Source organism: Diadema antillarum, unplaced genomic scaffold, assembly GCF_040938485.1.
Source record: "Diadema antillarum isolate AM-2024a unplaced genomic scaffold, OU_Dant_1.0 scf00000003, whole genome shotgun sequence".
In the NCBI taxonomy this organism is placed as follows: Eukaryota; Metazoa; Echinodermata; class Echinoidea; order Diadematoida; family Diadematidae; genus Diadema; species Diadema antillarum.
In genome coordinates, this window is record NW_027270892.1 from 3,850,800 (window position 1) to 3,878,788 (window position 27,989).

Below are 27,989 nucleotides of genomic sequence, written 5' to 3' on the forward strand. Positions count from 1 at the left end.
AACCAGCAGAGTTTGTATGGGATGAATACTTCCCATAGACTTGTGTGCATTGACCTGTTTCAGTGGAAGAGATCTGACACAATAGATCAACATAAACCAGCAGAGTTTGGGATGAATACTTCCCATAGACTTGTGTGCATTGCATGCATCCTCTATAGTGAAGGTCATATTTCTCATTTGACTTTTAAACATCATAAATGTGTTTTTGATGATATTTGCACCTACATCATATGGGAAATTACACATTCAAGGGTTATAAAGCTTCTCAAAGGGACACTTTTGAAACTCACACCCTTTGAGGTTTTTTTAAAAAAAAATAAAAATGTAGTGTTGATCAGTTCTTCATAAGATGAATACCTAGATGCAGGCAGTAATCTTTGATTATGGGGGTGTCATCATCACATTATTGCCTACAAAATACTTGAAAAGACTTTGTTTTGTCAAACAGACTAACTTTATGAATTTTGACCTGTTTCAGTGGTAGCCAAACAAAGAAATACATTAAAATAACACAGTCATTCAAAGTTGTGTGATACTGATGACTGCTATGTACAAAGATCTATCTATATCACAACAACATAATAAGAAAACAAATTATAGCCAAACAGAGTTGGGGGGGGGGGGGGGTAGAGGAGAGAGGTGGGGGGTAGGAAGGGGAAGGGGGGAGGGAGGAAGAGATCTGACACAATAGATCAACATAAACCAGCAGAGTTTGTATGGGATGAATACTTCCCATAGACTTGTGTGCATTGCATGCATCCTCTATAGGGCTCACACCCATAAATATTTCCCCATAGGGATGTGTGTTAAAAATCAAATTTCAAAAAATTCTGTAAAATAGCTGGGAGAAATGAAGTGTTTCAGCTTCACTAACCTGGATAAGTTAGATGTAACCTTTCATCAATCAAATTCTCAGGGTGGATAATTCAGTTCAAATTCTGTCCAGGGGTCCGAAAAGCCAGACTACGAGTTCTTGTCACTCAAAAAATCACCCATTTTCCGTACACGTACCCAATGAAATATAGTCCCCTCAAATTCCACCAGAAAAGCTTTCATCTTCTAACCAAAATGCAATTTGTAGAGGAATTCATACTCAATATCTACAGCTATTCAGTTTCTTGCCAAACTACATCACTGATTTTTAATTAATTTTTTTCTTCATTTATTTTGGTATCTTTGGTACGAATTTGTGAAGGGGTCTCAGACATTCCATTGTATTTACGGGTGTGAGCCCTATAGTGAAGGTCATATTTCTCATTTGACTTTTAAACATCATAAATGTGTTTTTGATGATATTTGCACCTACATCATATGGGAAATTACACATTCAAGGGTTATAAAGCTTCTCAAAGGGACACTTTTGAAACTCACACCCTTTGAGGTTTTTTTAAAAAAATAAAAATGTAGTGTTGATCAGTTCTTCATAAGATGAATACCTAGATGCAGGCAGTAATCTTTGATTATGGGGGTGTCATCATCACATTATTGCCTACAAAATACTTGAAAAGACTTTGTTTTGTCAAACAGACTAACTTTATGAATTTTGACCTGTTTCAGTGGTAGACAAACAAAGAAATACATTAAAATAACACAGTCATTCAAAGTTGTGTGATACTGATGACTGCTATGTACAAAGATCTATCTATACCACAACAACATAATAAGAAAACAAATTATAGCCAAACAGAGTTGGGGGGGGGGGGGTAGAGGAGAGAGGTGGGGGGGGGGGGTAGGAAGGGGAAGGGGGGAGGGAGGAAGAGATCTGACACAATAGATCAACATAAACCAGCAGAGTTTGTATGGGATGAATACTTCCCATAGACTTGTGTGCATTGACCTGTTTCAGTGGAAGAGATCTGACACAATAGATCAACATAAACCAGCAGAGTTTGGGATGAATACTTCCCATAGACTTGTGTGCATTGCATGCATCCTCTATAGTGAAGGTCATATTTCTCATTTGACTTTTAAACATCATAAATGTGTTTTTGATGATATTTGCACCTACATCATATGGGAAATTACACATTCAAGGGTTATAAAGCTTCTCAAAGGGACACTTTTGAAACTCACACCCTTTGAGGTTTTTTTAAAAAAAAATAAAAATGTAGTGTTGATCAGTTCTTCATAAGATGAATACCTAGATGCAGGCAGTAATCTTTGATTATGGGGGTGTCATCATCACATTATTGCCTACAAAATACTTGAAAAGACTTTGTTTTGTCAAACAGACTAACTTTATGAATTTTGACCTGTTTCAGTGGTAGCCAAACAAAGAAATACATTAAAATAACACAGTCATTCAAAGTTGTGTGATACTGATGACTGCTATGTACAAAGATCTATCTATATCACAACAACATAATAAGAAAACAAATTATAGCCAAACAGAGTTGGGGGGGGGTAGAGGAGAGAGGTGGGGGGGGGTAGGAAGGGGAAGGGGGGAGGGAGGAAGAGATCTGACACAATAGATCAACATAAACCAGCAGAGTTTGTATGGGATGAATACTTCCCATAGACTTGTGTGCATTGCATGCATCCTCTATAGGGCTCACACCCATAAATATTTCCCCATAGGGATGTGTGTTAAAAATCAAATTTCAAAAAATTCTGTAAAATAGCTGGGAGAAATGAAGTGTTTCAGCTTCACTAACCTGGATAAGTTAGATGTAACCTTTCATCAATCAAATTCTCAGGGTGGATAATTCAGTTCAAATTCTGTCCAGGGGTCCGAAAAGCCAGACTACGAGTTCTTGTCACTCAAAAAATCACCCATTTTCCGTACACGTACCCAATGAAATATAGTCCCCTCAAATTCCACCAGAAAAGCTTTCATCTTCTAACCAAAATGCAATTTGTAGAGGAATTCATACTCAATATCTACAGCTATTCAGTTTCTTGCCAAACTACATCACTGATTTTTAATTAATTTTTTTCTTCATTTATTGGTATCTTTGGTACGAATTTGTGAAGGGGTCTCGGACATTCCATTGTATTTACGGGTGTGAGCCCTACAATGGGAGGGGAGAGAATGAGCTGAGGACCTTTTTTTTTTTTTTGCTTGTCAGCTGAAGAAACCCGGAAGTGGACGGGGACGGGGAGAGATGAGCTGAGGACCTTTTTTTTTTTGTTTTTGCTTGTTAGCTCATGAAACCCGGAAGTGGGCCCCCACACTTTTGAAAACAGTGCGCCGGCCCTGCATATATATACTGTACTTCAACGGTAACCAAGGTTATCAAGGAGCTTAAAGCTCCTTGGTTTATACATTGGAGTTCAAACTGGCTGCAATTATTCAAACAGTTGTCAGATTTCTATTGATGTACAAACGGATTCCACAGGTGCACTTGTGCCTTTGATGATCGATGTTCCAAGCCGCCGTCTTGCTGAGCAATCTGAAGATTCATTTTGAACGTTATCATATAATGTTGGCTTATATTTTGCTTATTTATTTATCAAATGAAATGAAATTTTGCATAATGATAAAGCATGTAAAACAAAAGTCAATTCCGTCCAGAAATTTGCGCAAAAGTGTAAATCAGAGCTGTATCATGTGAAAATGTTAAAAAATGTACAATCCTGGAAAGCTGCTTTTATCACTTTTCCTCTTAATTCCCACAAATGAAACTAATATGGAATAATCTTCAAGTATAATTCTTTATTGATAGATACATCAGATTAGTGCCCGGGTATGCCCAGTCGAGTAATTTTCATCATTATTTCAGCGTTTTTTGCTCAATTTCTATTCGCGCATCCTCGTGTCTGTACCACCTACCTTTTATAAGAAGGGATAGCGAAAAGTAATTACCATCACAAAGCACATACCTTCGTTTGAAAGTGGCTGGTGATTATGCAATGAGACTCGAGTCAATTGTCTTCCCCTATCTGAGCGGCAGATCCAATTTGCCACATGCTTCAAATATTTTTGAGCGGCGGCTTCGAACATCTAGCAAACTTAAGACGGCTGTGATTCCATTCTCTAGAACCTTTTGGTATTACCAAGGAGGTTATATGCATAGTCAAATAGAGACATACAGAATAAGCGTATATTGTGATATAAAGAAATGAAAAAAAATGAACACGTACTAGTATACCTGCCATTTTCATTCCTTTTTCCAAATATTTCAATTTATTGTGTATTTCCCCCATACACTGTTGCCGAAATGATAATAAAATGAATTGTTTAAAGAAAGATGAAACTGCCAGTTTCTAAGTTGTCTTTAATTGTTGTTGGTATATTGTTTGGCAGCCATGTGGCCTTGTTTGTTTTGCATAATGCACTGATAGATTAGAGTATAATATGAGCAGAGGCAAAAGGACTCACATAATTATTTTGGGTTTGTTTATTCGTTTGTTTGTTTGTTTGTTTTTTGGTTTGTTTGTTTGTTTTGAGGGACCATAATGCAGCTTCGTTAGCCTATTTGTCCCTTCTCACACCAATCAGTATGCCAGATAATCACAACGAAACGAATGTCTTTTTTTAATCTTTACTGATAGAAAATAAGTTTTTCTTTTTTTAAAATCCATTGCACCAATTGACTGTCGCTTCACTCATGGTACAAATCCTGCACTGTCTCGGATGCATTAGTTCAATTCAATTTACCGTTTCTGTGGAAGCGTCTGTGTAAGGTCCGTATTACATGCAGCGCTTTTATACAATCTGAGGGGTTTTTATTAGGTTGGCTGGGCCCGAAATAAAGGCAGAAGAAAATAGACGCCCATGTTATCGGATTTTGGGACGGTTAAAATACAACATCTATAGTTCATGTTTATGACGGACCCGTCATTTCTCTTCTCATCCGAGATTGAGCGATCTGTTTTTGTTTTTGTTTTTCGTAATAGTGTATGTATGTTTGTTTGTTTGTTTTTAGATACGCCTATGAGAATTCAGTCTGCGCAAACTATAAACCGTATGTATTTCTGTTGTTTTGTTTTAGATTGATAGACGTCCGTAAAGTATACGGACTTGGATAGGCTGTTAGGGTAATTCATTCATTCATTTTCATTCATTTATTTTTTCCATTTCCAGCAGAAACATATAGATATTTTACAGAAATTGAAATACGTAAATTACATCATAATGCATAATAAAAGATAAGTTTACAGTATATTCTATTGTTAGTATACGGAAATGCTGGAAATAGGGTTCTTTTGCAACCATATTAGCACAATTCTACAACTTCATGATGTTAATAAACAAAACATTAGTTTTGGTGATAAGACTAAGATAGATTTTTGTAAATAATCAACAAAATTTGTCTTCGAATTATTTAGAAAGGACTTGAACTTGGGGACGCTTTTAAACTATCACTTCATTCTGCATTAAATATACGGTCTTACCACATCCCAACATGCAGATGAAAATTTCGTTATTCCTTTGCACCAAAGACGCGATATTCAACAATCATTCTCTTATAATAAAAATTAATCATCAATTTCTTCAAACAAGACTACACACACACACACACACACACACACACACATACATATGGGTATATACATATATATATTATACTGTATTTGTATTTATATACATTTCATATATTGTTTTCATGTCTGACAGGTGCTATTTTAGGTGCTACAAACCCGAAAGAGACGGCTGTTGCTGCTTTATGCTGTTTTAAAAAGAAATGCCTCTTCGAGAAGTGTTGACGGGCAAGAGCAGATATTGAATTCCCGCATGCATTGCAGACGTCAGCTCAAAAAAGAGTATGCTTCAGTTATACTCGTGCTTACTAGAAAAAAACAAGAGAAAGAAAAAATGAACCACATTCTGAAATTGTTTCATCAATCCACAAACTGGATTCGTATGGCTCATTAAATCTTGTTTCGGAGTAAATGAGGCGAAATATTGTATGATTGCAGTTTTTCTTCATTTTTTTTCGCGGTATCGCAAGCCGGTAATATATCAGACGGCTGAATATTTTGATAGCCAGGCATCATGTTCAAGCATCAGTGATGCGTGAGGAAAGAGAGGGACAAGAAATTGACAGGTCTGACACATTCTGAACGCTTGTCTTTTAGAGATGTAAGGTGGCGTTCAGTTGACAGGCGGAAAGTTATGTGTGTAATCACGTATAATAACAACTGCTAGTATAATCGAACATTAACAATTATACAATACCTAATGTCAAGAGCAAAGCTTCCGATTTTCTGATCTTATGGAGAGTTTGATGAAGCATAGTAAGTGACATCGTATAATATGGGAGGCGCGTGGACAGTTATACTGAGAAAAAAAATAGTTATGTCATTATGTAATATCAAATACATTGTATATATAATTATATATATATATATATATATATATATATATATATATATATATATATATATATGTGTGTGTGTGTGTGTGTGTGTGTGTGTGTGTGTGTGTGTGTGTGTGTAGTGTGTGTTATGAAATCACTCAGTGACAGCGTCACTCTTATCAGTCATCAAGCTAAAATGATCGAATGGCAATAAAGGTATTGTATCAACTATAATTTCATTCAGGCTTCTTTTTGTCATAATGTCTTTTCAGGATGAGAAAATCACACCCGTAACGGAACGTACCTTTAGGGGAATTTTAATAGGCCCAAAGTCTGATGCATCCACCTTTTATTAGACACCTAGCAAAGTAATCAGAAAAAAAAATGGTTCCTAATAACATATACACTGGAGTACCATAATGAAAAATTAAGAATCGCCCAGCCTCCTACTGCACTTGAATAACAACAACAACAAGAAAGACCAGTATTAATTTTATTTCCAGCCGCGCTCGAACTTTACGATTTGAAAACACATACTGCAAATTCGAAAAATGAAACAAAATGAAAGATAGAGTGGAAAGTAAAACAAAGCGATCCTAATTAAAGATGGGTCCCATCTTTTATTATGATTGTTGTTGTTTTTTGGGGGGATATCTCAGTAATTTCAAAACCAATTTTAATCAGATAAATTTGAATTCATCTTGGAATTATATGCTCATTCATATTTCATGAGAGGTTTCTAATTTTCTCAACAACAACAACAAAAAAAAACATTAAAAAATGGGAAACCCGAAGCCCCATCTCAACCAAAACTGCACCAGCCATTTAAAGAGCATATCATATTAAGAGGAATTAAGAATTCATTTGACAAAGATCGGTTTGAAATGACTAAAATGACTGAGATACGTGTAGATGGAAACAAAGAGGTCCTAATAAAAGGTGGGACCCACTTTTTATTGGGACCATTTTGTTTTACTTTGTTATTAATATCTCGGCAATTTAAAAAAGAAACGATTATCATCAAATAAACTTTTAATTCCGCTTATAGAATAGTACGCTCTTTTATATTTTCATATTTCAAGTGCAGGTTTCATTATCTCGCAAAAGGTTAAAAGCCGAATCCCCATCTCAACCAAAACTATACCATCCCTTTAAAGTGAAGTTTCCCTAATCATGTCTTCTGACCGCCCTTCTCCAGATATAGAAACTCTGCGTCTGTTTGTGATGTCAGAGTAGGAATATCATTTTTAAAAAAAGTGTAAAGAAAATGACAAAAATTAGTTTGTTATTGTAATTTCCTTCACTTGTGACATGGGCCAACCTTAACTCCTCAACGTAAGCAGGTACAGAGGTATTGAGTTGTTTTGTTTTGTTTTGTTTTTCATTAGTAGGCCTTAATATCGTTGTGCTATATTGTCACGTCACAATTTGTTGTAAAGTTCCTATCGATAGAGGTCGTCACTATGGAATTAAGCTTCAAAAATTCGTAAAATTTGATTTTTTTTTTTCTCTCAAAAGTTCACTATGATACTCGTCTCAATACCGTTTCATTGTAATCTTTCTGCATCCACTGTACGCGTGTATGTTTTGGAATACATATCAATTGATTATCCGATTTTCCTTGGACTTTACTAATTCTGCTAAAACATTTCTGCATTCGCTGAACCCACATGATTTGGGGTAAAATTCCCCTTAAGTGACAATTCCACGCGAAGAGATATAACTTGGTAAGATAACTGAAGTAGACCTATGAAACATCTTAATTATGATCATGGTTTAACACAGACATAACGTCATAATTATACCTTTGCTGTTCACTCTTCTCCGTTCGTCGTCACGACGCCGTTCACCTTTAAATTCTTTAATACACTGTAATCTCTTTCACGCATGCGCGATGCATGCGCGACGAGCGACACACACACACACACACACACACACACACACACACACACACACACACACACACACACAAATGTGCATTATTTTCGGTGACGTACGTCCCCCCGTACGTCGAAGTACAATAATGTTCCAGTATAGTCATTTGCCTGTGGGCTTGGTGCGACTTTCTTTTAATAAAAAATTCAATATAAAATTGTGCATCCGGAAGGAATACCAGTTCCATCTTGGCTCGGCTGATGCAAGGACCAAGAGGTAACCCTCAAGGCTAGATCGGAGGTAAGTTTTCACCATTTTCCCATCGAGGGGCCGGATTATTTTCTGCAAAGTGGAAATCCAGTTCCGATACGAAGTATTTCAAATTATCTGCGCAGTCGAATTCGCTTTTTAGTCTGTGTGACAGAGATCTCATGTAGTCTTGCTTTTCCCGCTGTCGCATCCCACAGTGACATATTGGACGATATTGCAATCTTGGACACTTTGCCTTGAGTGTATTAATTGAATGTGATTTGTTAGATATTATTATGTTTTGTATATATATATATATATATATATATATATATATATATATATATATATATACCAGTTACACCGCGCATTTGTTTCTGGCCAAGTAAAAACATATCGTGGAAAGGATTAGCTTAGGGTATTTTGTTGTATATATTTTCAAGCGTTGGGGCATTTTAGCTGTCAGTTGAGGAGAGCAAAGCCATTAAAACTTGTGCCAAATTAGGGTAATATAATGTTCGGGTTTCCCCCCCCCCCCCCGAAAGTTCGTAATCTGAAAATGAGTTAATAAGGTTTGTTATTCAATTCATTTCAATTCAATTCAATTCAAACATAAACCATATTGTAAACCATTTGTAAGAAATAAAAATCATAATGTGTAATTCAAAATATACAATGAAGAAATGATTATAAACAATGCATACCTTACAATGTATGGTGACAAAATAAAAATAAATATAGCGACGGGGGAAAAAAAGATCTACAGAAAAGCAGAGCTTGTAAAACGTGGATCACTCGAGAAAAAAAAATGTTTATACATTCGTATCCCAATTCATCTGTTTACAATTTAAGCTGCTTATGACTGATATAATATATCATGCCTTATGGGTAATATATAAAAAGCAAAAATAGTACTTCTTTCTTCTTATAGGACTTCGGAAGGTTTGCTATTCCGTAACACACAAATTCTATATGCCTTTATAGATGTTCGTTATAATCCGAAAATAAAATGTGGCTCGTTATTAACAAATCCGAACAAAGGACCTAATAATGTGGCGTTATTCAGGAGGTTCGTTATTCCGAAGGTTTGTTAATCCGATATGAAAAAAGGTGCGTGCTACACCTTCAGGATTACGAATATTTTCGTTTTGGAGTAACGAACCTTCGAAGTAACGAACCTCATTATATTTCATTTTAGGATCAACGAACCGTAACCAGTGAAATAACGGACGGAGTTATTAGGCCTGCGATGCTTTATAGAGTAAATCACAATATTAGCCCTATTGCTAACGGAGTATAAGTCTCATTTCTGTTAAACCGAAGTTGATAAATTCAAGCTTTTGAGGTGGAATTTCATTTCTTCCAATGGGGAAAAATCGCAGACGGTAATTGTGCGGGACAACAATAATTATGGAACATTGTATGTTTGGCTGTATATGTTATCCAAAGCAGATATAGGAAGATTGAATGTACGCGAAAGACATAATCAGTGTGATACACCTGCATGTATATAGAGCTACCTTATGGTGCACAAGGAGGTGCGCATAATAGACTACATGCATACGTCAGGCTTATAAATTACTATATAATCATTAAGTCGAACCCAAACCAAAATATGTTTATGTCCATGTATACTTTACATGACGATGTATGTGCGTGTGTATGTGTGTGCGTGTGTGAGAAGATTACATGTAGAATTGATATGAGTGTGATATGCCAAGACACAGAGAGAGAGAGAGAGAGAGAGAGGAATTGTATATTAAAGTTGCTTTCTGTGTGATAAAAAAAGAAATACATCAAGGTTGCTTCGTGTCAAAGTGTATTCAATGATATTAATTACTAGTGGTAATATCTGACAAGTGTTCGCGTCTTATAGAATTGAGTCTGATATATGCCAAGAGACAGGGGGGATTATTATGTTAAAGTTGCTGTCCGTGTGATTTAAAAAGAAAAATACCTCAAGGTTGCTTCGTGTTGAAGACAGTGATATAATAGTCAATTCAATGTTAGTGGTAATATCTGACGATCGAAAGGGCAAGGCTCGGAGATAGCATAGATAGTTCCTAAATGTTTCGCCTTTGGGGGTTATCTGATAGGCAACACCTAAAAGCCAGAGTGTGTATGTATACCTCGTTGTTGTGCAGCTCTTCTGGTTATAATTTGCTCACTGCTGAAGGCTAGTCCAAATAAGATCAGATATACAGTGCGAATGGGCGATGAAGCTGGGGAAGTGTCATTATTGGATATCAAACGTTAAGTTTCGACTTAAGAGCTTGATAGTGAAAACCAAGTCATGATAAATTGTATTTTATGGGGTTTTACGTGATTGTGCTGCAGACGTGCTCCACTTATTGTGTCGCTATTGCTTCTGTTCATAATGTTAGTTCCATATATGCCAACTATATGTATTTGTTTTGTATTTCGATCTGAATGTATTTAGAATTAAGTGATAATTGACAAATTGCCCTATATACATCGACGTAAGTAAGCACTGAATTGATCGGTGTTTTTATAGTAACCATGATAAAAAAAAAACCATAGGATTCGAACCTACGACCCCCTGATCTCCGTAGGTTCGAATCCTGCTCGAGTACGTACGCCCATGATTTTTTATCATGGTTACTACTAAAACACTGATCAATTCAGTGCTTATTTACGTCGATGTAGGGCAATTTGTCAATCAGTCGCAATAAAAACACCTCGATGAAAGAATTTCATGAATTTGAATAACTTTTATTTGCAAGTGAATATTAAGTAGAGGGGTGAAGATTGAAGTTTGAATTTTCTTCAATAACAATTATTTGTCTCCCTCTAACAAATGAAATTTGTAAGATTTTTCCAACATGTTTGTTAAATTACAGATCAGCAGTTGCGATCTTACAAATTTCATTTGTTAGAGGGAGACAAATCGAGAAAAAAAAATAAAACCTCAAATAAACTTTTAGCTACCTATATATAAACCAAATTAGCGGCCTACTGACACACAAATCTCTGAAACTTGTGACTGCAGTCCTGCTTATACACGTCAACATGAGAAATTCAAATTTCAGCTTCGAAAAACATTTATTTTGTGCTCAATCTCTTCTTTTTTCTTTTTATTTTTGTCTATCGTTCGCGTTATTGTTTGTGTTCAGTGTGATTGTTATTGGTGAATGCAACAGATAAAAACGCCGTGAAAGGGCTTCTGATGTCGATTAAACGCATTCCAGTCAAAGAACCCGATAATATTTAATCATTGAATGACAAATTAAAGTTTTATTGCAGTGAGGAGAAAAAGAAACCGTCATCCTTCTTCTCCTTCTTTTATTTTAGCATACGTGATGGAGATGAATAGAACGTAAGGGTGGATGATTATTCGTCGTTGTTTCGCTGAAAGCCGCCGTAGGCCGACATTACTTCAATCAAGTTAGATGTTTATCATGTACAAATGAGTTTGAATATATCATTGGTAAGGGTTGATTCAACCGATGAAATTTTCTCCCCACACTTTTCACCAACCTCAGACTTGAACAGTATTTACCGCAGTATACCGCGTTCGAAGCTGTTGCATATACGCGTCATGTCAATGTCTTTACGCCCAGTTCATTTCTGATGTTAAATTATCCCGGTTCGCATGGTTGATAAACCACAACATTACACCTCATTTCGTGTCTGCACCTCGTCTATGTTCTCCTCTCAGACGCGATCGTCTTCTACTTTCCCTATTAAGGATACACTTTCCTGCTCTCTACATTATATAGATACACTAACTGTATGGAGTATACTTTACATTTTCTCTCGAAAATCCTCTCATTATTTCAGCAGTATCGTGTTTGTAAAGGCAGATAATATTGTCACAGATCAATGGCAAAAAAAAAAATGTTTGTCCAGGCGGTGGTTATATAACTTACTTCTGTCCGTCATGTCAGATTTGAAATCAATCAGTTGAGATTAGGTTCCTTTTAAATTCTCTCTTAGAAATATTGGATTGTATTTCTTTTCATTTATTTCTTATGGTGAGGCTAAAAAATGTTATCTCTTGGTACAGTTTTGCAAACGCATATTCGCTTTAGTGGAGATGGGTTTGCGGCTACACCATGTGGTAACATCAAAAACACACTATGGACAGGTTGGGAAATTATATCGACATTGATCTTTAGTTGTCGTCAGAAAAGGGCGTATAGCTGGATTAAATTTATCACCACCAAATTGCTTCTTTATGCGACTCGGAAAAGTCAGTATTCCTATTCAAAATTCCTCTATTTCAACATGATCCTTTTCACTTGCCTTCTAAATATTTCCACCCTCTGTTACTTCTTTTCTGACTGCATCACTCTTTCAGAGCACATTCCATTTTTGCTACAGACGTCCCCTTGGTTCACGTGGATACCATGCTAGCAGACTTAATTGCCAGGTCGAGTTTACTTGCTACGCTGTGCAAAATCATCGTCTATATGCAGCATGGCACCTTCCCAGTTGACGCCACCTTATCTAGCTCGCCCGAAACAGTGGGTCATTCGGCCTTTACTACAGACGTGACGGACCTCCTTTTCACAATGGACGATTTCGGCAGAGGGAAGAAAGATGTTACGGCGTGGGCGACCATGGAAACGGTCATCGTCGACTACGAGACAGACGTGATTCTTAACGAGGAAGTGACCGAAGAGGGTAAGTAAACTCGCCATGTTGCTATTTGCGATCACATTCAGGTATGTATAAGTTCCTACGACGGTGACGCATAATCAAGTTCAGAATTAAGCTTTGAACTGTTTAAAATAACTATAAAGATGGTGTTATGAAGTGATGTAAAATTAAGAAGCTGAAAACTTAACGGACAGAGAAGAGCAATATTATTTCAAGTAGCATCGTCGTTCCTCTTTCAAAGGGAAAGAAGTAAATATCGACGACATAGCAATAAAGAGTTATGTATGTTCAATTGACATCCCTCTAGTTTTGTATCAAGAATGCTGTGATAAGAAGATAATATGACCAAATGATAACATTTTTAGTGAAGCAGGGTGATAGACGATTCAAATTACCTCGTGAAGTAAATTATATCGTGCAAAAGAGACAAGACAGGCACAGCGCCCGTGGATAGTAACGTGCTTCGGAAAGTTAAATCTTTTCCTTGAATTTGAGGTAAAATACTGTAAAAATAATTCTATGCTCGCATTTAAACAATTCCATTGAATCCAACTATTTATATAATAGCATGTAATTGCCTCACTAAAAATTTGTATTGGGCCCACGAGAGTTGGGCAATTTATTTGCTTTGTCTTTTGTTGCATCTAACCTCACATCTTTATGGTGATTTCTTTTAGCTATCTCTGGAAAAGCAAGCAACTAATCTGTGAGGTGTTGCTGTTTTTCGAATATATTTGATTCAGGGGCGTGAAGTATCAAACGGGGCCTTCGATACCCAAAATCCTTTCCTTCTCATGACCTCATTCGCGGAAAACCATTTTGTGATTGGTTTTCGTTTTCACGCTTATATAGTTTAGATATAAGTATCTGCATGTCTCCCCTCTGTTCACTTACTTTCATCTTTATTGTCTTATTGCTACCACTTGCCCTTACCAGCCTAAGGTTCCTTTTAGTTACAATGTGTTTTTTTTTTCAAAAAGTGACAGAAATCCAATCGAGTTGAAGTGACGTCAATCAAAGAGCGTGCGTTAGTGTGCCACTCATAAAATGGGAAAAATCGTCTATGATTATAGGAATGACAATCATTCACTGAACAGTGGTGTATCGGGGGGGGGGGGGCAAAGGGGGCACGTGCCCCGGGCGCCACTCCTTGGGGGAGGCAAAAACGAAAAAAACGAAGAAAAAAAAAACGAAGAAGAAGAAGAAAGAAAAGAAAACCCTCGCCCGGACCGAGGGGGGGGGGGGGGGGGGGGGGGGCAGAAAACCAAAATGAACAAGATATAAACAAAACATGATGTTGACGCGGACAAAATGACAATGTTTATTGTGTTCACACAAGAATTCCATGTTTTGTATTATAAGCTGAAATACAAAAATTTTCGGCTCGCTCGCCAAAGTTTATATAAAAAAAGAAGAAGATAAGAACAAAACGTGATGATGACGCGGACAAAATGACAATGTCTATTGTGTTCACACATGTCATTTTATATTTAGCAGGCAAAATGTTGCACGGAGCAGCGGCTGCAATTTCTTTCGCTCTGAAGCGATCACCGATTGGATCAAAAGAGGGTGCCAATTATGGTTTCGAACATACGGGGGGGGGGGGCGCAAAAACCCCCCAAATCAAACAAGATAAGAACAAAATGTAATGATGGCGCAGAAATATACAAATTTCGGCTCCCTCGCTCATACTAATTTGATATTTTTCAAGACCTCAGTTTGTTGGTATAAATCGTTATCTATAAGGCCGTCACTATATCTTGATTAGAATTGTAAGGTTTAATAAGCAAAGAATGACGAGAATTCCATGTTTTGTAAGCTGATATACAAATTTCGGCTCACTCGCGCGTACTAATTTCGAGTATTTTTTCAAGTCCTCAGTTTGTTTCTATAAGGCCGTCACTATATCTTGATTAGAATTGTAAGATTTGAAGAGTTTGTTTGCAAAAACCGATAAGTCCATTTCTTATAAGATTTTGAAGTACAGGCTCTGTCATAAAGTACAAAATAATACCTTTTAAATGATATATTGGTCACTACATATAAAGGTAAATTTTTGAAGTTATGGTCAAAAGAAGACAAAATTTTCTTATTATTCTCTTTATTTTTCTTGACCTTTAATCGCAAATATCTCCATTTGACAAATATGAACTTATCGGTTTTTTGCGAACAAACTCTTCATTTAATAAGCAAAAAATGACAAGAATTCCATGTTTTGTAAGCTGAAATACAAAAATATTCGACTTGCTCGCTACGCTCGCTCGCCAATTTTTATCAAAATTTATTACATTTAAATCACCCTCAAAAGACCCCTTTTCAGTGCTTGAAAAAGCATATCATGTGGACTTTTTTTAAAGTCCATACCGGCATGGGGTTGGGGTTGAACACTTTTTCAGAAATTAGGGCGCAATTTTCGCGCTTGCCCCGGGCGCCGTTTTCCCTAGATACGCCACTGTCACTGAAGCCATAAAACATGTGGAGCTGTGAGTATCTCATCAATCGTCACCACATCAATGTGAACATGAATCTGTAGATCTCGCAATACACATGAAAAACACGCCGATCTCCCGTTCATGGGGTACTCCGGGGGTACTCCATGTTATTTCAAAGACACCACATCCAGCGGGAATGAAAGAAATCCGAAATAGGAGTGTTGTCACTTACAATCTCCTTTCGGTGTGATAAGGTTGTAACCGCTGAGTAGCAGTGATTTGCAACTGTAAATGGATTCGATCCTGAGGCGGTGTTTGATTCAGACTGTGTTTTCTAGAGGTATAGGAGTTCTCGTCACGTAATGGGGTAGCGCCTATAACGACGAGTTAGACTGATGCCGAAAAGGAGTGATAATAGATGGAGCGCAGCATCATTAATGACGGTTTGATCAAGGAGGTTCAAGAGAGGGAATCAAAATAAGGCTGTCTTGTCCCCTTTGAAGCCACATTCGAAGTCGCCACTCAAAAATATCTATATATATGCGCCAAACCAGATCTGGGGATGTCTCACAGATAGGAAGACCAGCAGTAGCCTCTCTCTGAGAAAGATATTTATGTCTTTATGATGGCCATTTTTTTGCGTCATCCCTATACTCATAAAAAAATGAGGGATTGGTAAAGACACGAGGATGCGCTAATAGGAATTGCGCAGAGACTGATAAATTGATAAAACTAAAAATTTCTCGAATGGGCATACTATAAAATGTAACAGTCTATAGTATGTGATATATAGAGAACCATGCTACCTTGAGAATTGTTACATAATTAAATATCAATTTTACTTTTAGGAAATAAGTGGAAATCAGCTTTCAAGGAGGGTACAGTTTCAAACACGTTGACAACATACAGCTCTGAATGATACTTTTACATGTAATTATTAAAGTATACGGGATTGATTTTAGTTTGATATGTTTATCAATAGTTAAAGTCTAATTTTGTTTGATTTAAACAATATACTCAAAACATATACCCGGCATTAAGGGTGAAAAATAAATGTTCAATTTAGGCCTGCTTAAAAAACAAAACAAAACAAAACAAAACACGGTGGTAAAGATACCCCGATAACCAAAGGCGCAGTAGTATGCACCAGTGGAACTAATTTTGTCCATCCATGAAAACTGGCTGCTGTGTATAGCCAGTTGGAACTCCAGCTTTTGAATCTCCTTGGTTTGACCAAACAATGAGCTCGACACCTACGAGTTATACAACCCACGAGTTATACAGCCCACGAGCCAGACACAAGTGAACAAGACGCACTTGCTAGCCACCAGGCAGATAAAGGTCCACGAATTCAACCTTACATCACGGGATATAAGCTCATGGGCCGTATTTGCCTGGCTTATGGGTCTGTTTTACATATACGGTGGAACTATTGAGACTGTTTTATTTAGTGTCTCACTCATGGTCTGCGGGACTCGAAGGTGTATGACTCACTGACTTTTTTTTTCAATGTTAAACTCGTGGATGGTATACTCGTGGGTGTGGAGCTCGTGGGATGGCCCCTGAGAGAAGTGGGATCTCATACTCAATTCTAATTGGTCAATATGAGGGAATGGACTCCCTTAAGCTTTTTTTTTTACAAATACATTAATGACTCCAACAAATATTGACATAAATATATATTTGGATTATACATCAAAATGCATTAAAAATGACTGGCGTCACTGGCATCTAAAACATTATAATTGATAATGGATTTTTTTTCCAGCCATGTATAGATAATTGATTCTGGAACTTCTATTCTGCAATGGAAGATATTCGAAACCTTAGGCAACATTTTGCAGAAAAAGAAGGATAAAACTACATGTATCTCTCTAATTATAATTTACTATTGTTGTTGGTATTGTCAAGACGAATGAATAAGCATTACGTTTCATCACTCGATGTATAAAACCTGTCTATTACACTTTAATGCAAGTTTATTTTTATCTATGTATACCGTTGACAAAGCTCTCACAAATGGCGTGTTAAAACCACTCGCTGTAAGTAGTCACTTTTGATATTGTCTTGTCTTATGATGAAAACAAAAATATCTCTTTCCTAAGAAGATAAAACAAATTGAATTTGCATCAGGCGAAATTTTGTACGACCCATTTTGAGCTATAAAAAAGCAACTTAATTAGGCTGAAAGATCTGTCCACATGCATCCGTTCTGGACTATACACAATCATCTGGAACCGACTTTTGTCTTCATTGACAAAAAAGCGTCACCTAATATTGTGTTGGATTATTATTATTCTTTCTGCCACCATTCCCAGGCTCCATGGTAATCGACGGATTTCCCCCATCGAAAGGAACGTGGTCGTGGATGCCGATAGAGATAAACTTATGGCTGTCGCTGCAGCTGGTCTCGGCCGTCGTTGGCATCATAGGCAACCTTCTCGTCATCGTCGTCCTTTTCAAGCGGAGAGCCAAAAACCGCTCAACCGACACCCTCATCAACGCGCTCGCCGTCGCCGACTTCATGACGTCGTTGTTTCTGCTCCCGTGGCCGACGGCGCTGACGATGCCGAACAACGTCCTGGGCTGGCTTTACTGTAAAATCATTTTTAACCACTACCCACTTTGGGTGTGCATCTCCGCATCTGTTTACACGCTTACGGCCATATCAGTGGAAAGATATATTGCCATCAAACACCCGATCTACTTCAACCGAATAGTGACGAAACGGCGCGTGAACATTGTCATCGGTTGCATGTGGATTATTGGCCTGATAACTCCATTACCCGCTCGCTTTGTCTTCACCATCCACCCGATGACATACGCCTGCATCATCCTGTACGACAAGCCCTACAAAAATCTCATGGTATCTTTGTTTCTGGGCACCATGCGTTTGATTATCCCTCTGTTGACGATGCTGTTCACCCAGAGTGCAATCATCATTGAATTGTACTTGCAGTCAAAGAAGTTTCGACGCAACACCAAGGGAGACGCACCGTCTTTCCACATCGTTGCGAGGACGCGCGTGATCAAGATGATGATGGTCGTCATTGGATTCTTCTTTCTCTTCTGGACTCCGCTCAACATGTACTTCATACTGATCGGTTTCCAAGCGGTTCCCGTGTCCAATCTCATCGACGAGCTCATGTACGAGCTCTTCATAGTCCTCGGATGCTACAACTCCTGCATCAATCCCATCATATACACTCTACGCGGAGCGAACTTCCGAGCAGCGGTGAAAGATCTGTTCAGGTCCTCGAAAGAAGCCTCGAGTGTGACCGACCGAGGAGGTCTGTTCTGAGACTGCTCGTGGAATGTCATAAAACGTGAGTTTCCGCGAGATTCAAAAAGTCAAATGCTCTAACAGCTATTCCTGGTCCTCAAATTCGAATGAAAAGGCAATCCTCTTGACCCTAGTTTGATACTCAAGATATCAGATATTTATTATTATGATTTCTATTTCTCTTATTTTAGTCCAATTCATTCAAAGACACTGTGGCAAAGACTTGATAGGGAAGTTGTCATAATTTCGATCTAAAGTCTTTTGATTTGTTACCAATGATGACGTCATAATCACATTATCATTAACGCCAACTGCAGATTAAAGGATTGATATGATTATTCATGAAGTGTTGGTTATTAATGTATATATAATGTATCATATGTGTGTTATGTGTCTTCTCCATTTCATGGTTTGATAATGTAATTGATAATTCCGTTTATATCTTATAATTGCTTTTGCACATTATAGAATATATAGCTTTTTTCGATTAAAAAAGCTAGGCTGTCAATGCAACTTCGACAATTCATTGCGTAATACGGGTAAGGATCTTTTGTTGTATTGGCGGATTATGGATATAATGCAGCTATCATCTTATAAGACTACATCAGTATTTGTGATAAGAATGCTAACATAGATTGTCACGACAATGCAAATGTTTGCAAAATACATACCAAATGGATGAATACTAATTAGACCTTGATATAAGCCTTGTAGTTGTGCCTCACTCTCTCATTTATATACATATGTATTCTATTGTGTTACAAAGTGATTTCCTCGATGTTACCTATAGTTACATCACTTCCCTGTTTTGTTGCTTAAGTGGTAAGTAATAATTAGATGCAAGTGAATAATTTTTTTTAGTTTTATTAAACACAGTTGATTAGACGTCATGAGGATTTTTGTTTGATCAATCAAAATATGAAACAGCATGAGAACCGCACGATGCGTCAAAAGAATTTAAACTTTTATGCATTAAGTTGGGAAATGGAACATGCGATGGCGAAGCACGTCAGTTATGTTCTAATCTCATAAGAAAACACATATTGATCAGGGGGGGTTTCATAAAGCTGTTCGTATATTTACGAACGACTTACGAGCGACTGGGGATCAGTCCTTGTGCTGAATTATGGAAACTATGATAAGTATATCACATCAGTACTGATCACCAGTTGCTCGTAAGTTGCTCGTAACTTTACGAGAAGCTTTGTGAAACAGGGCCCAAATTGAACTGCAGCGTATATAGGTTTCTTCTAACCATTTTTAAAGTGTTCAAGAGTTGAATTGGTGTGAATATCACGACTTTCAAAGGGTATAATATACCATTTCAACAAATTCAAGGTATTGACCAAAAATTATGTGTTGTGATGTGGGGTTTTTGTTTGAAGTTCAATGCCATTATTATCTTCACCTTGGGACCAAACACAAAGCATATCTGTTCTATCGGTAAAAATATTAATGAGTACGATACGGTTTAGCACAGCGATATATCTTATTGTTAGGACGGCTACGAGAAATTGCGATATAAACAGCGTTAAATTTCCAATGCAAAAGCTGCTGCATTATCATTGTTTTCAGGATATGAAGAATTGCCTTCTGTATCCACATTTTTTCTATAAACGTTATTTGTTAATTGTCAAATTGCAAGAATGAACAAACGAACAAAATAAACCTTTTCAGGATATGAAGAATTGCCTTCTGTATCCACATATCTATACACGTATATTGTTAATTGTCAAATTACAAGAATGAACAAACGAACAAAATAAACCTTTATCTTACTCGAATAATTTTCAGTTCGATGAACACAGTTAGTTATCCATCACACCTGTCAATGTTTATGGCTCACCTCATGGAAATGAAACCCTTGACGGGGAAATAACTAACAATGATCTAACCACAATTAATTCATAGTTGCATTTTACACTGACGTTTATAATTGACGGCAAAAATTGAATGAAGAAACTATAAAAACACGCAAACTTGCCACTTAAAAAAAATGGTAAGACTTGTTATGCTCTCCGTCTTGCTGTACGTTGAACATGTAAAGTGAAACCGCGGAGAAGAGTGACAGCGCATGAATGTACCCACCAACGGGATTCATTTTATGGTTGATTTGATTGCAGCTCATCAAAGCGGAAATAAAGACTCGATTTCTTTTCCACGTCTTCCAGTGTATGCAGCATCCCTGTGTTTTGTTGGTTTGTTTTTTTTTTTGTTTTTTTTTTTGGGGGGGGGCATGTGAGTGTGGGATTGTGTGATGGGTGTGCGGTGATATTTGTGTGATTGTGTGTGTGTCTGTGTGTGTGTGTGTGCGTGTCTGTGTAAGTGAGTATTAATGCATGTGTGTGAACGAATGCACGCGTAGGCAGCATCGAGTATACAGTCTATATTGTAATTATGTTTGATTATATATTTGTCTTGTATTATATGCAAAAGACACTAAGTATAACAGAAAGGATAGATAGGTATACACTGCACTCCCGTTATAACGAACACGGTTATAACGAAATTCCGGTTACAACGAAGTAAAGATTCAGGCCGCAACATTATCCTCTCTATGTATTTTCCTTGTTTATTTGTTCGGTTATAACGAAATTCGATATAACGAAAGAGAACAGCCGGCCCCGACGACTTCGTTATAACGGGAGTCTAACTGTAGAATGGGCAGATAGATGGAAAGAGAAATAGCCAGGTTGACATATATATATATATATATATATATATATATATATATATGTATATATATATATATATATATATATATATATATATACATATATATATACATGGATCTGTATATGCATACAGAATCTGATAGATAGCACAGAAAAAGAAAGAGAAAGATTCGTCAGTAGATAAATATATGGAGAGATGGTAGAGATATATTTGCGGTGGAAGCTGAGAGGCGAGGGGAAGATTCGTTAAAGGACACAGCAAAAGAGAAAAGACAGAGTTGATGAGTGTAGTTATACTGCATAAGGCAAAAAGGAAATTCGGCATCCTTTTCGCAGTGACATTTTCCTGTTTGACGCGTCGTGGGTTTGAGGCTTGTCGGAGAGTTTTTGTTTTCCTTCTCATACGTGCTTGTTTTGTTTCGTTTCAATAAACGAATTGCATTCTTTTTAGGAGTATAGGGGGCTGTGGAAATTAATGTGAACATGCACGTTTGATTGAAAAAGTGAATCATGAATACATCGAACAACTCGCGAGGTAAATATCAAGTTAAGGCATTCATTTCATATAGTTGATGTGTTGTTTCTTTCTATTAAAAAAAAAGAAAAGAAAAAAGAATCGGGCCCTGTCGCAAATATTCGCTCTAGCAGTATTGATACCATTAAATAAACGATTGTAAACAAATCAAACAATATTGTTTAGATTTACTGATAGAAAAGCTCTCCACATGGGAGCTCAAGTAACAATAAATGACATTATGAAATCATGAAATCATGAAATCATGAAATACCTATAGTTTGCATCACCTTATATGAAATATACCCATGTACATGTATGTCAGGGGCCGCGAAACGGGGGGGGGGGGAGCTGGGGATGCAGCCCCCGTGTTTGGGATCGTCAAAAAAGTGGAAAAGATCAAAAAAAAAATCTGGAAAATGGCAGCACGTATGAAATTCCAAAGATTCTGCTCTTATAGATTGTTTCTGTCCCCATCCACACTCAGAAAAACGTTCCGCTGCCTGTATTGGATGCAAGAACACACGCGCGTATGGCAAGCCTTTTTACTTTTTACAGTTATTTTCTGATATCGCAAATTCCATCCTGAGAACGTTTTTTTTTTTTAAATATATATATATCACAAAATCGAATGTGTGATATCACAAATTCATTTCGAGATATCAAGAAATCCATTAATTTGTGATGTCAAAAAAGTCAGTTCGGGATATCACCAATTCCAATTTATGATGTCATACATGGAATTTCAGCATTCATCTTGTAATTGTGCAAAAGGACACTTTAATTTCGAGGGTTAGTTTTGTGCTGAAATTCAATTGCGAATTGGAGCGTTAGTTTTATGCAGAAATACACAGGGATTTGGAGCGTTCTCAGACAGCAAAATGATATCTGGGGCCAATATGGGCTTGGTAAATGGGCCCCATATGAGTTTCCCATATGGGACCCATTATATATTGCACCGTACAGTCCGTCTAGGGCCCATATGGGCCAAATGGGTTATTATATGGGTTCGAAACGGGCTTTGTCAGATCATCCCCATATCAACTATAACGGGACCCAATGGTCCCCATGTTCAACTATGCGCCCCACTTGGCTCATAAGGGACCCATACACCGTACACCCCGTCTGGGGCCCATGGTATGGGTCAAATGGGTTCATATGTATGGGTTTGATATGGTCTTTGCAAGGTCAGCCCCACGTTTTCAAGGGATTACCCATATGGGACCCAAGTGATCTCTATTTGTACCATAATGGGACCAATAACGGTGCAATCAGGGAGAAAAGTAGTGTACATAGAAAGCTGGGTTTTAAATGCTGTTTTCCACAGTGGAAACACAGATATTTCACAATATGTGAATGTTTGCAATATCATGAAAAAAAAAACACATTTTGAGATGTTTTAACAATATACCAGTTCTAATGTAATCAAATTTTATGCATGCTTTGTTTACAAAAGTTGCTCTTAACAACCACAAAGCTTGCCGGAGGCTTGCCCGTCCTAGCTACAACTAGGCCAATTTCTGCCTGGATGGAACTTGAGCAGGTGAGCAGGGAGCAGGTGAATGAAAGGCTATTGGAAAAGAAACATCGATAAACCGTAATACATTATACAGAAATGGTATACAATGTATTGGCACAAGAAGTGATGACACTTCAAAAGCTAACAGGTATATGGAAAATAAATATGATGTACTGCATTATGAAAACATGCAATCCAGATGCAAAGTTGAGATGATCGGAGGAACACAAAGAACTTAAATCTGACTCAAAACTCACATGGTTTCATAGTACTTGTATTTGAAGGTAGTCAGGTACACTACCTTGAACTCCATAAAAACAAAGGTCTTCCAAATGCTTGTCCCACTAAGTTTAATCATCATCTTATTATTTCAAAAGTTCTGCTCACCAATATCTTTCTGGCAGCATAAGAAATCTCCAGAAGGCTGTTGAGCTCCTGGAAAACTGCTTTATACTCTCATAGGATAATGGTGGCAAAGCATGCAGTCTCCTCACCAACCTCCATGTTTTATGTTGGTAAAGCAACCTCATGCTGTGCTGGCGCTCTGCAATCTGAATGAACGGCCGCTCATCTTGGTCTTATAGCCTCTAGATGACCTCAAGGAGAGTGAACATCGTCTGGTCTGAAAATGCAAATGAAGAAAGGCATTGCAAAGTTTAAAGAATGCAAAAAAAAAAATTTGAAAATACAATGAATGAAACAATCAAACTTTCTACACCATCACTCACGAAAGTATATTTGACACCCATAGTCACTTATCTATTTTTAATTTACCATTATTTATTTTTAGGTAAACCCAACATAAATCTGTACAGAACTCATGATGTTGTACCAAAATCAAACCAGTCACAGTCATGGAGGACAACACCCCCTTGTAGCATATACAATTCATCCATCTTTGTATCGTGTAATAGACAGCTAGTAGCTGCTGTCGGCATTATACCTTAAGGTTCAAGGCTATATACCCTATTTAACCCGTTCCATACGGGAACCTGGTGGCCTGTGTATTAAGTCTATGAGGTTTTCAGAATTCAGTATGGATCAGGTTAATTCCTATAATACGTCCCATGCTGATGAAATTGATACCACACACACACACACACACACACACTTCAAAGAAGTCGCATATTCTGTGCAAAACTATACGCTCGAATTCCCTGTGTATTTCTGCGCAAAACTAATGAACGAATTTACAATGATTTTCTGCACTGTTAACGCTCGAATTACCTTTGCGTTTCTGCCCAAAACTAAAGCTCGAATTCACAACTAATTAATTTCTTCACAAAACTCGAAATCACTGTGTGGTATGATAAGGTATTTCTGCACAAAATTAATCCTCTAATTGACAGTGGGTTTCTGCACTAAACTAACGCTCGAATTCCTTGTGAATTTCCGCGCAAATTTTAACACTTGAATTCCCTTTGTGTTTCAGCACAAAACTAAAGCTCGAATTCACAACTTAATCTCTGCACAAAACTAACGCTCGAAATCACTGTGTATTTCTGCACGAAATTAACGCTCGAATTCACAGTGATTTTCTTCATTGGACTAACCTCGAATTCCCTGTGTATTTCCGCGCTAAACGCACGCTCGAATTCCCTTTGTGTTTCTGCAGAAAATTAAAGCTCGAATTCACACCTTAATTTCTGCACAAAATTAAAGCTCGAATTCACAGTGATTTTCTTCACTGGACTAACGCTCGAATTCCCTGTGTATTTCCGCGCAAAACTATAACGCTCGAATTCCCTTTGTGTTTCTGCAGAAATCTAAAACTCGAATTCACTATTTAATTTCTGCACAAAACTACCGCCCGAAATCACTGTATTTCTGGACAAAATTAACACTTGAGTTCACAGTGATTTTCTGCACTGAACTATAACGCTCGAATTCACAACTTAATTTCTGCACAAAACTAACGCTCGAAATCATTGTGTGATAGGGTATTTCTGCACGAAATTAACGCCCGAATTCACAGTGATTTTCTTCACTGGACTAACGCTCGAATTCCGTATGTATTTCCGCGCAAAACTATAACGCTTGAATTCCCTTTGTGTTTCTGCAGAAAATTAAAGCTCGAATTCACGACTTAATTTCTGCACAAAACTAACGCTCGAAATCACTTTGTGATAGGGGATTTCTTCACGAAATTTACGCTCGAATTCCCTTTGTGTTTCTGCACAAAACTAACGCTCGAAATCACAGTGTGATGGGGTATTTCTGCACAAAATTAACGCTCGAATTCACAGTGATTTTCTTCACTGGACTAACGCTCGAATTCCCTGTGTATTTCCGCGCAAAACTATAACGCTCGAATTCCCTTTGTGTTTCTGCAGAAATCTATAACTCGAATTCACTATTTAATTTCTGCACAAAACTACCGCCCGAAATCACTGTATTTCTGGACAAAATTAACACTTGAGTTCACAGTGATTTTCTGCACTGAACTATAACGCTCGAATTCACGACTTAATTTCTGCACAAAACTGACGCTTGAAATTACTTTGTGATAGGGTATTTCTGCACGAAATTAACGCTCGAATTCCCCGTATATTTCCGCGCAAAATTAATGCTCGAATTCCCTTTGTGTTTCTGCAGAAAATTAAAGCTCGAATTCACAACTTAATTTCTGCACAAAACTAACGCTCGAAATCACTTTGTGATAGGATATTTCTGCACAAAATTAACCCTCTAATTCACAGTGATTTTCTGCACTGAATATGACACTCGAATTCCCTGTGTATTTCAGCGCAAATTATAACGCTCGAATTCCCTTTGCCAGTGTTTGCAGTGGCGGATCAAGAGAGGGCGCACCGGGCGCACGCCCCCTCTTTATTTATTTTTATTTTTTGGTAAAACAAAAGAAATAAAAATAAAAAATGGGGGAGGGGCGTGCGCTCCCTTTACAATTTTGTAAAAGCGCCTCCCCTTTATGGAATTCCTGGATCCGCCCCTGCTTTGTGTTTCTGCACAAAATTAATGCTCGAATTCACAACTTAATTTCTGCACAAAACTAACGCTCGAAATCATTGTATTTCTGTACAAAATTGACACTCGAATTCACAGTGATTTTCTGCTCTGAACTAACGCTCGGATTCCTTTTGCGTTTCTGCACAAAATTGAAGCTCGAATTCACAACTTAATTTCTGCAAAAAAAAAGAATAATTAACGCTCGAAATCACTTGTATTTCTGCACGAAATTAATGCTCGAATTCTCAGTTCAATTTCTGAGCTGAACTAACGCTCGACAGGGGCGAAGCCAAGAAAGAGGGCGCGAAATGATTTTTAAAAAAAAATGATAAAGGGGGCGCACGCGCCTCTTTCATATTTTTCTTTTTATTTCTTTTATTCTAACAAGAAATAAAGGGGGAGCGCGGGCCCGGCACCGAACTAAAACACAGCTATTGGGGCCCGGTGCGCCCCTCCTGGATTCACCATTGCTCGAATTCCATGTGTATTTCTGCGCAAAACTAAAGCTCGAATTCACAACTGAGTTATTGCACAAAACTATTTAAACGCTTGTTGAACCTGCAAGTAGAAACGCCCACTAATATAATGAATAAATTGGACAGTGCCCAAAAAAAGAAAAAAAGTTGATTTCAACTGTATAAGTCTATGGCAGCCTCCCCAGCCGCTGTGTGCTAAGGTAATTTAATAGATTTTATCTTTTGATAAAACGGGGCCCTGACTGTGACAGAGTGATATTATTCACATCTAGATTAAAATCTCCCCTCCTCCAACAAAACGGAGATTCATGACATCATAAAAGAAAAGTAATGATAACAGTATATTGACCGCCAATAAGGTATAAAATTGCGTCCAATAGTATCCCTTCCCCACCCCCCCCCCCCATAAAAAGGAGAAAGTATGCATGGGGATTGTCAATATGCCCTGTATATACTGCACAGGTATAATATACACAGAATTTTTATTCCTCTACTGTCACTATTACTTGATCGATCTGGGCCCCGTTTTATCGAAAGATAAAATCAATTTTAAATTTCAATACCACACAGGCTGCCATAGACATACAGTTGAAATCAACTATATAATCAATTCTAACTCTTCATAAAACAGGACCCTGTAGATGTAGGCCCATCATTTCATCTATAAAGTTATATTCGTGACATAAATGTCACGAATGTAACTTCATAGATGAAATAAATAAAGTAGGATAATCCACTAAATACTTTGTTTTACGCCATCATCTGCGACCTTCAAATGAGAAGAAAAAGAAACTAGAAAGAAAGAAAAAAGAAAAGGAAAGAAAGAAAGAAAAAGAAAGATAGAAAGAAAGACAGACAGAAAGAAAGAGAGAAAGAAAGAAATAAAGAAAAGAGAAACTAAATATAAGAGCTCATATAAAATAGGAAAATATATAAGGGAAGGGGGAAACTGTAGAAAGAGAGGGAGGGAGAGACGGAAGGAGAGATCAAACACGCGCGTACTACTGTCATCACATCAGCGTCGCCTTGCGGCGGCACGGCGGAGCGGCGCCGCGCAGTGTGTGCACTATCACTGCATATGGAATGGGGGGATATGCACGTATGACGTATGACGCCGTTTGTCCGGAGAGCTAC

At 37.5% G+C, this 27,989-nt stretch overlaps 1 protein-coding gene across 1 annotated transcript; it reads left to right on the plus strand.

The window, feature by feature from the left end:
- The first annotated feature begins 12,736 nt into the window (after nucleotides 1-12,736).
- LOC139736333 (allatostatin-A receptor-like) lies at nucleotides 12,737-18,722 on the plus strand. The gene is made up of 2 exons (XM_071647111.1): nucleotides 12,737-13,013; nucleotides 17,740-18,722. The coding sequence occupies exons 1-2, from the start codon at nucleotides 12,737-12,739 to the stop codon at nucleotides 18,720-18,722; spliced, it is 1,260 nt and encodes a 419-aa protein (XP_071503212.1).
- Nucleotides 18,723-27,989: the final 9,267 nt, after the last annotated feature.

Coding starts and splice junctions, on each gene's coding strand:
- LOC139736333 (XM_071647111.1), top strand. CDS start 12,737: ATGCTAGCAGACTTAATTGCCAGGTCGAGTTTACTTGCTACGCTGTGC. Junction 13,014..17,739: donor CGAGGAAGTGACCGAAGAGG/GTAAGTAAACTC, acceptor CACCATTCCCAG/GCTCCATGGTAATCGACGGA.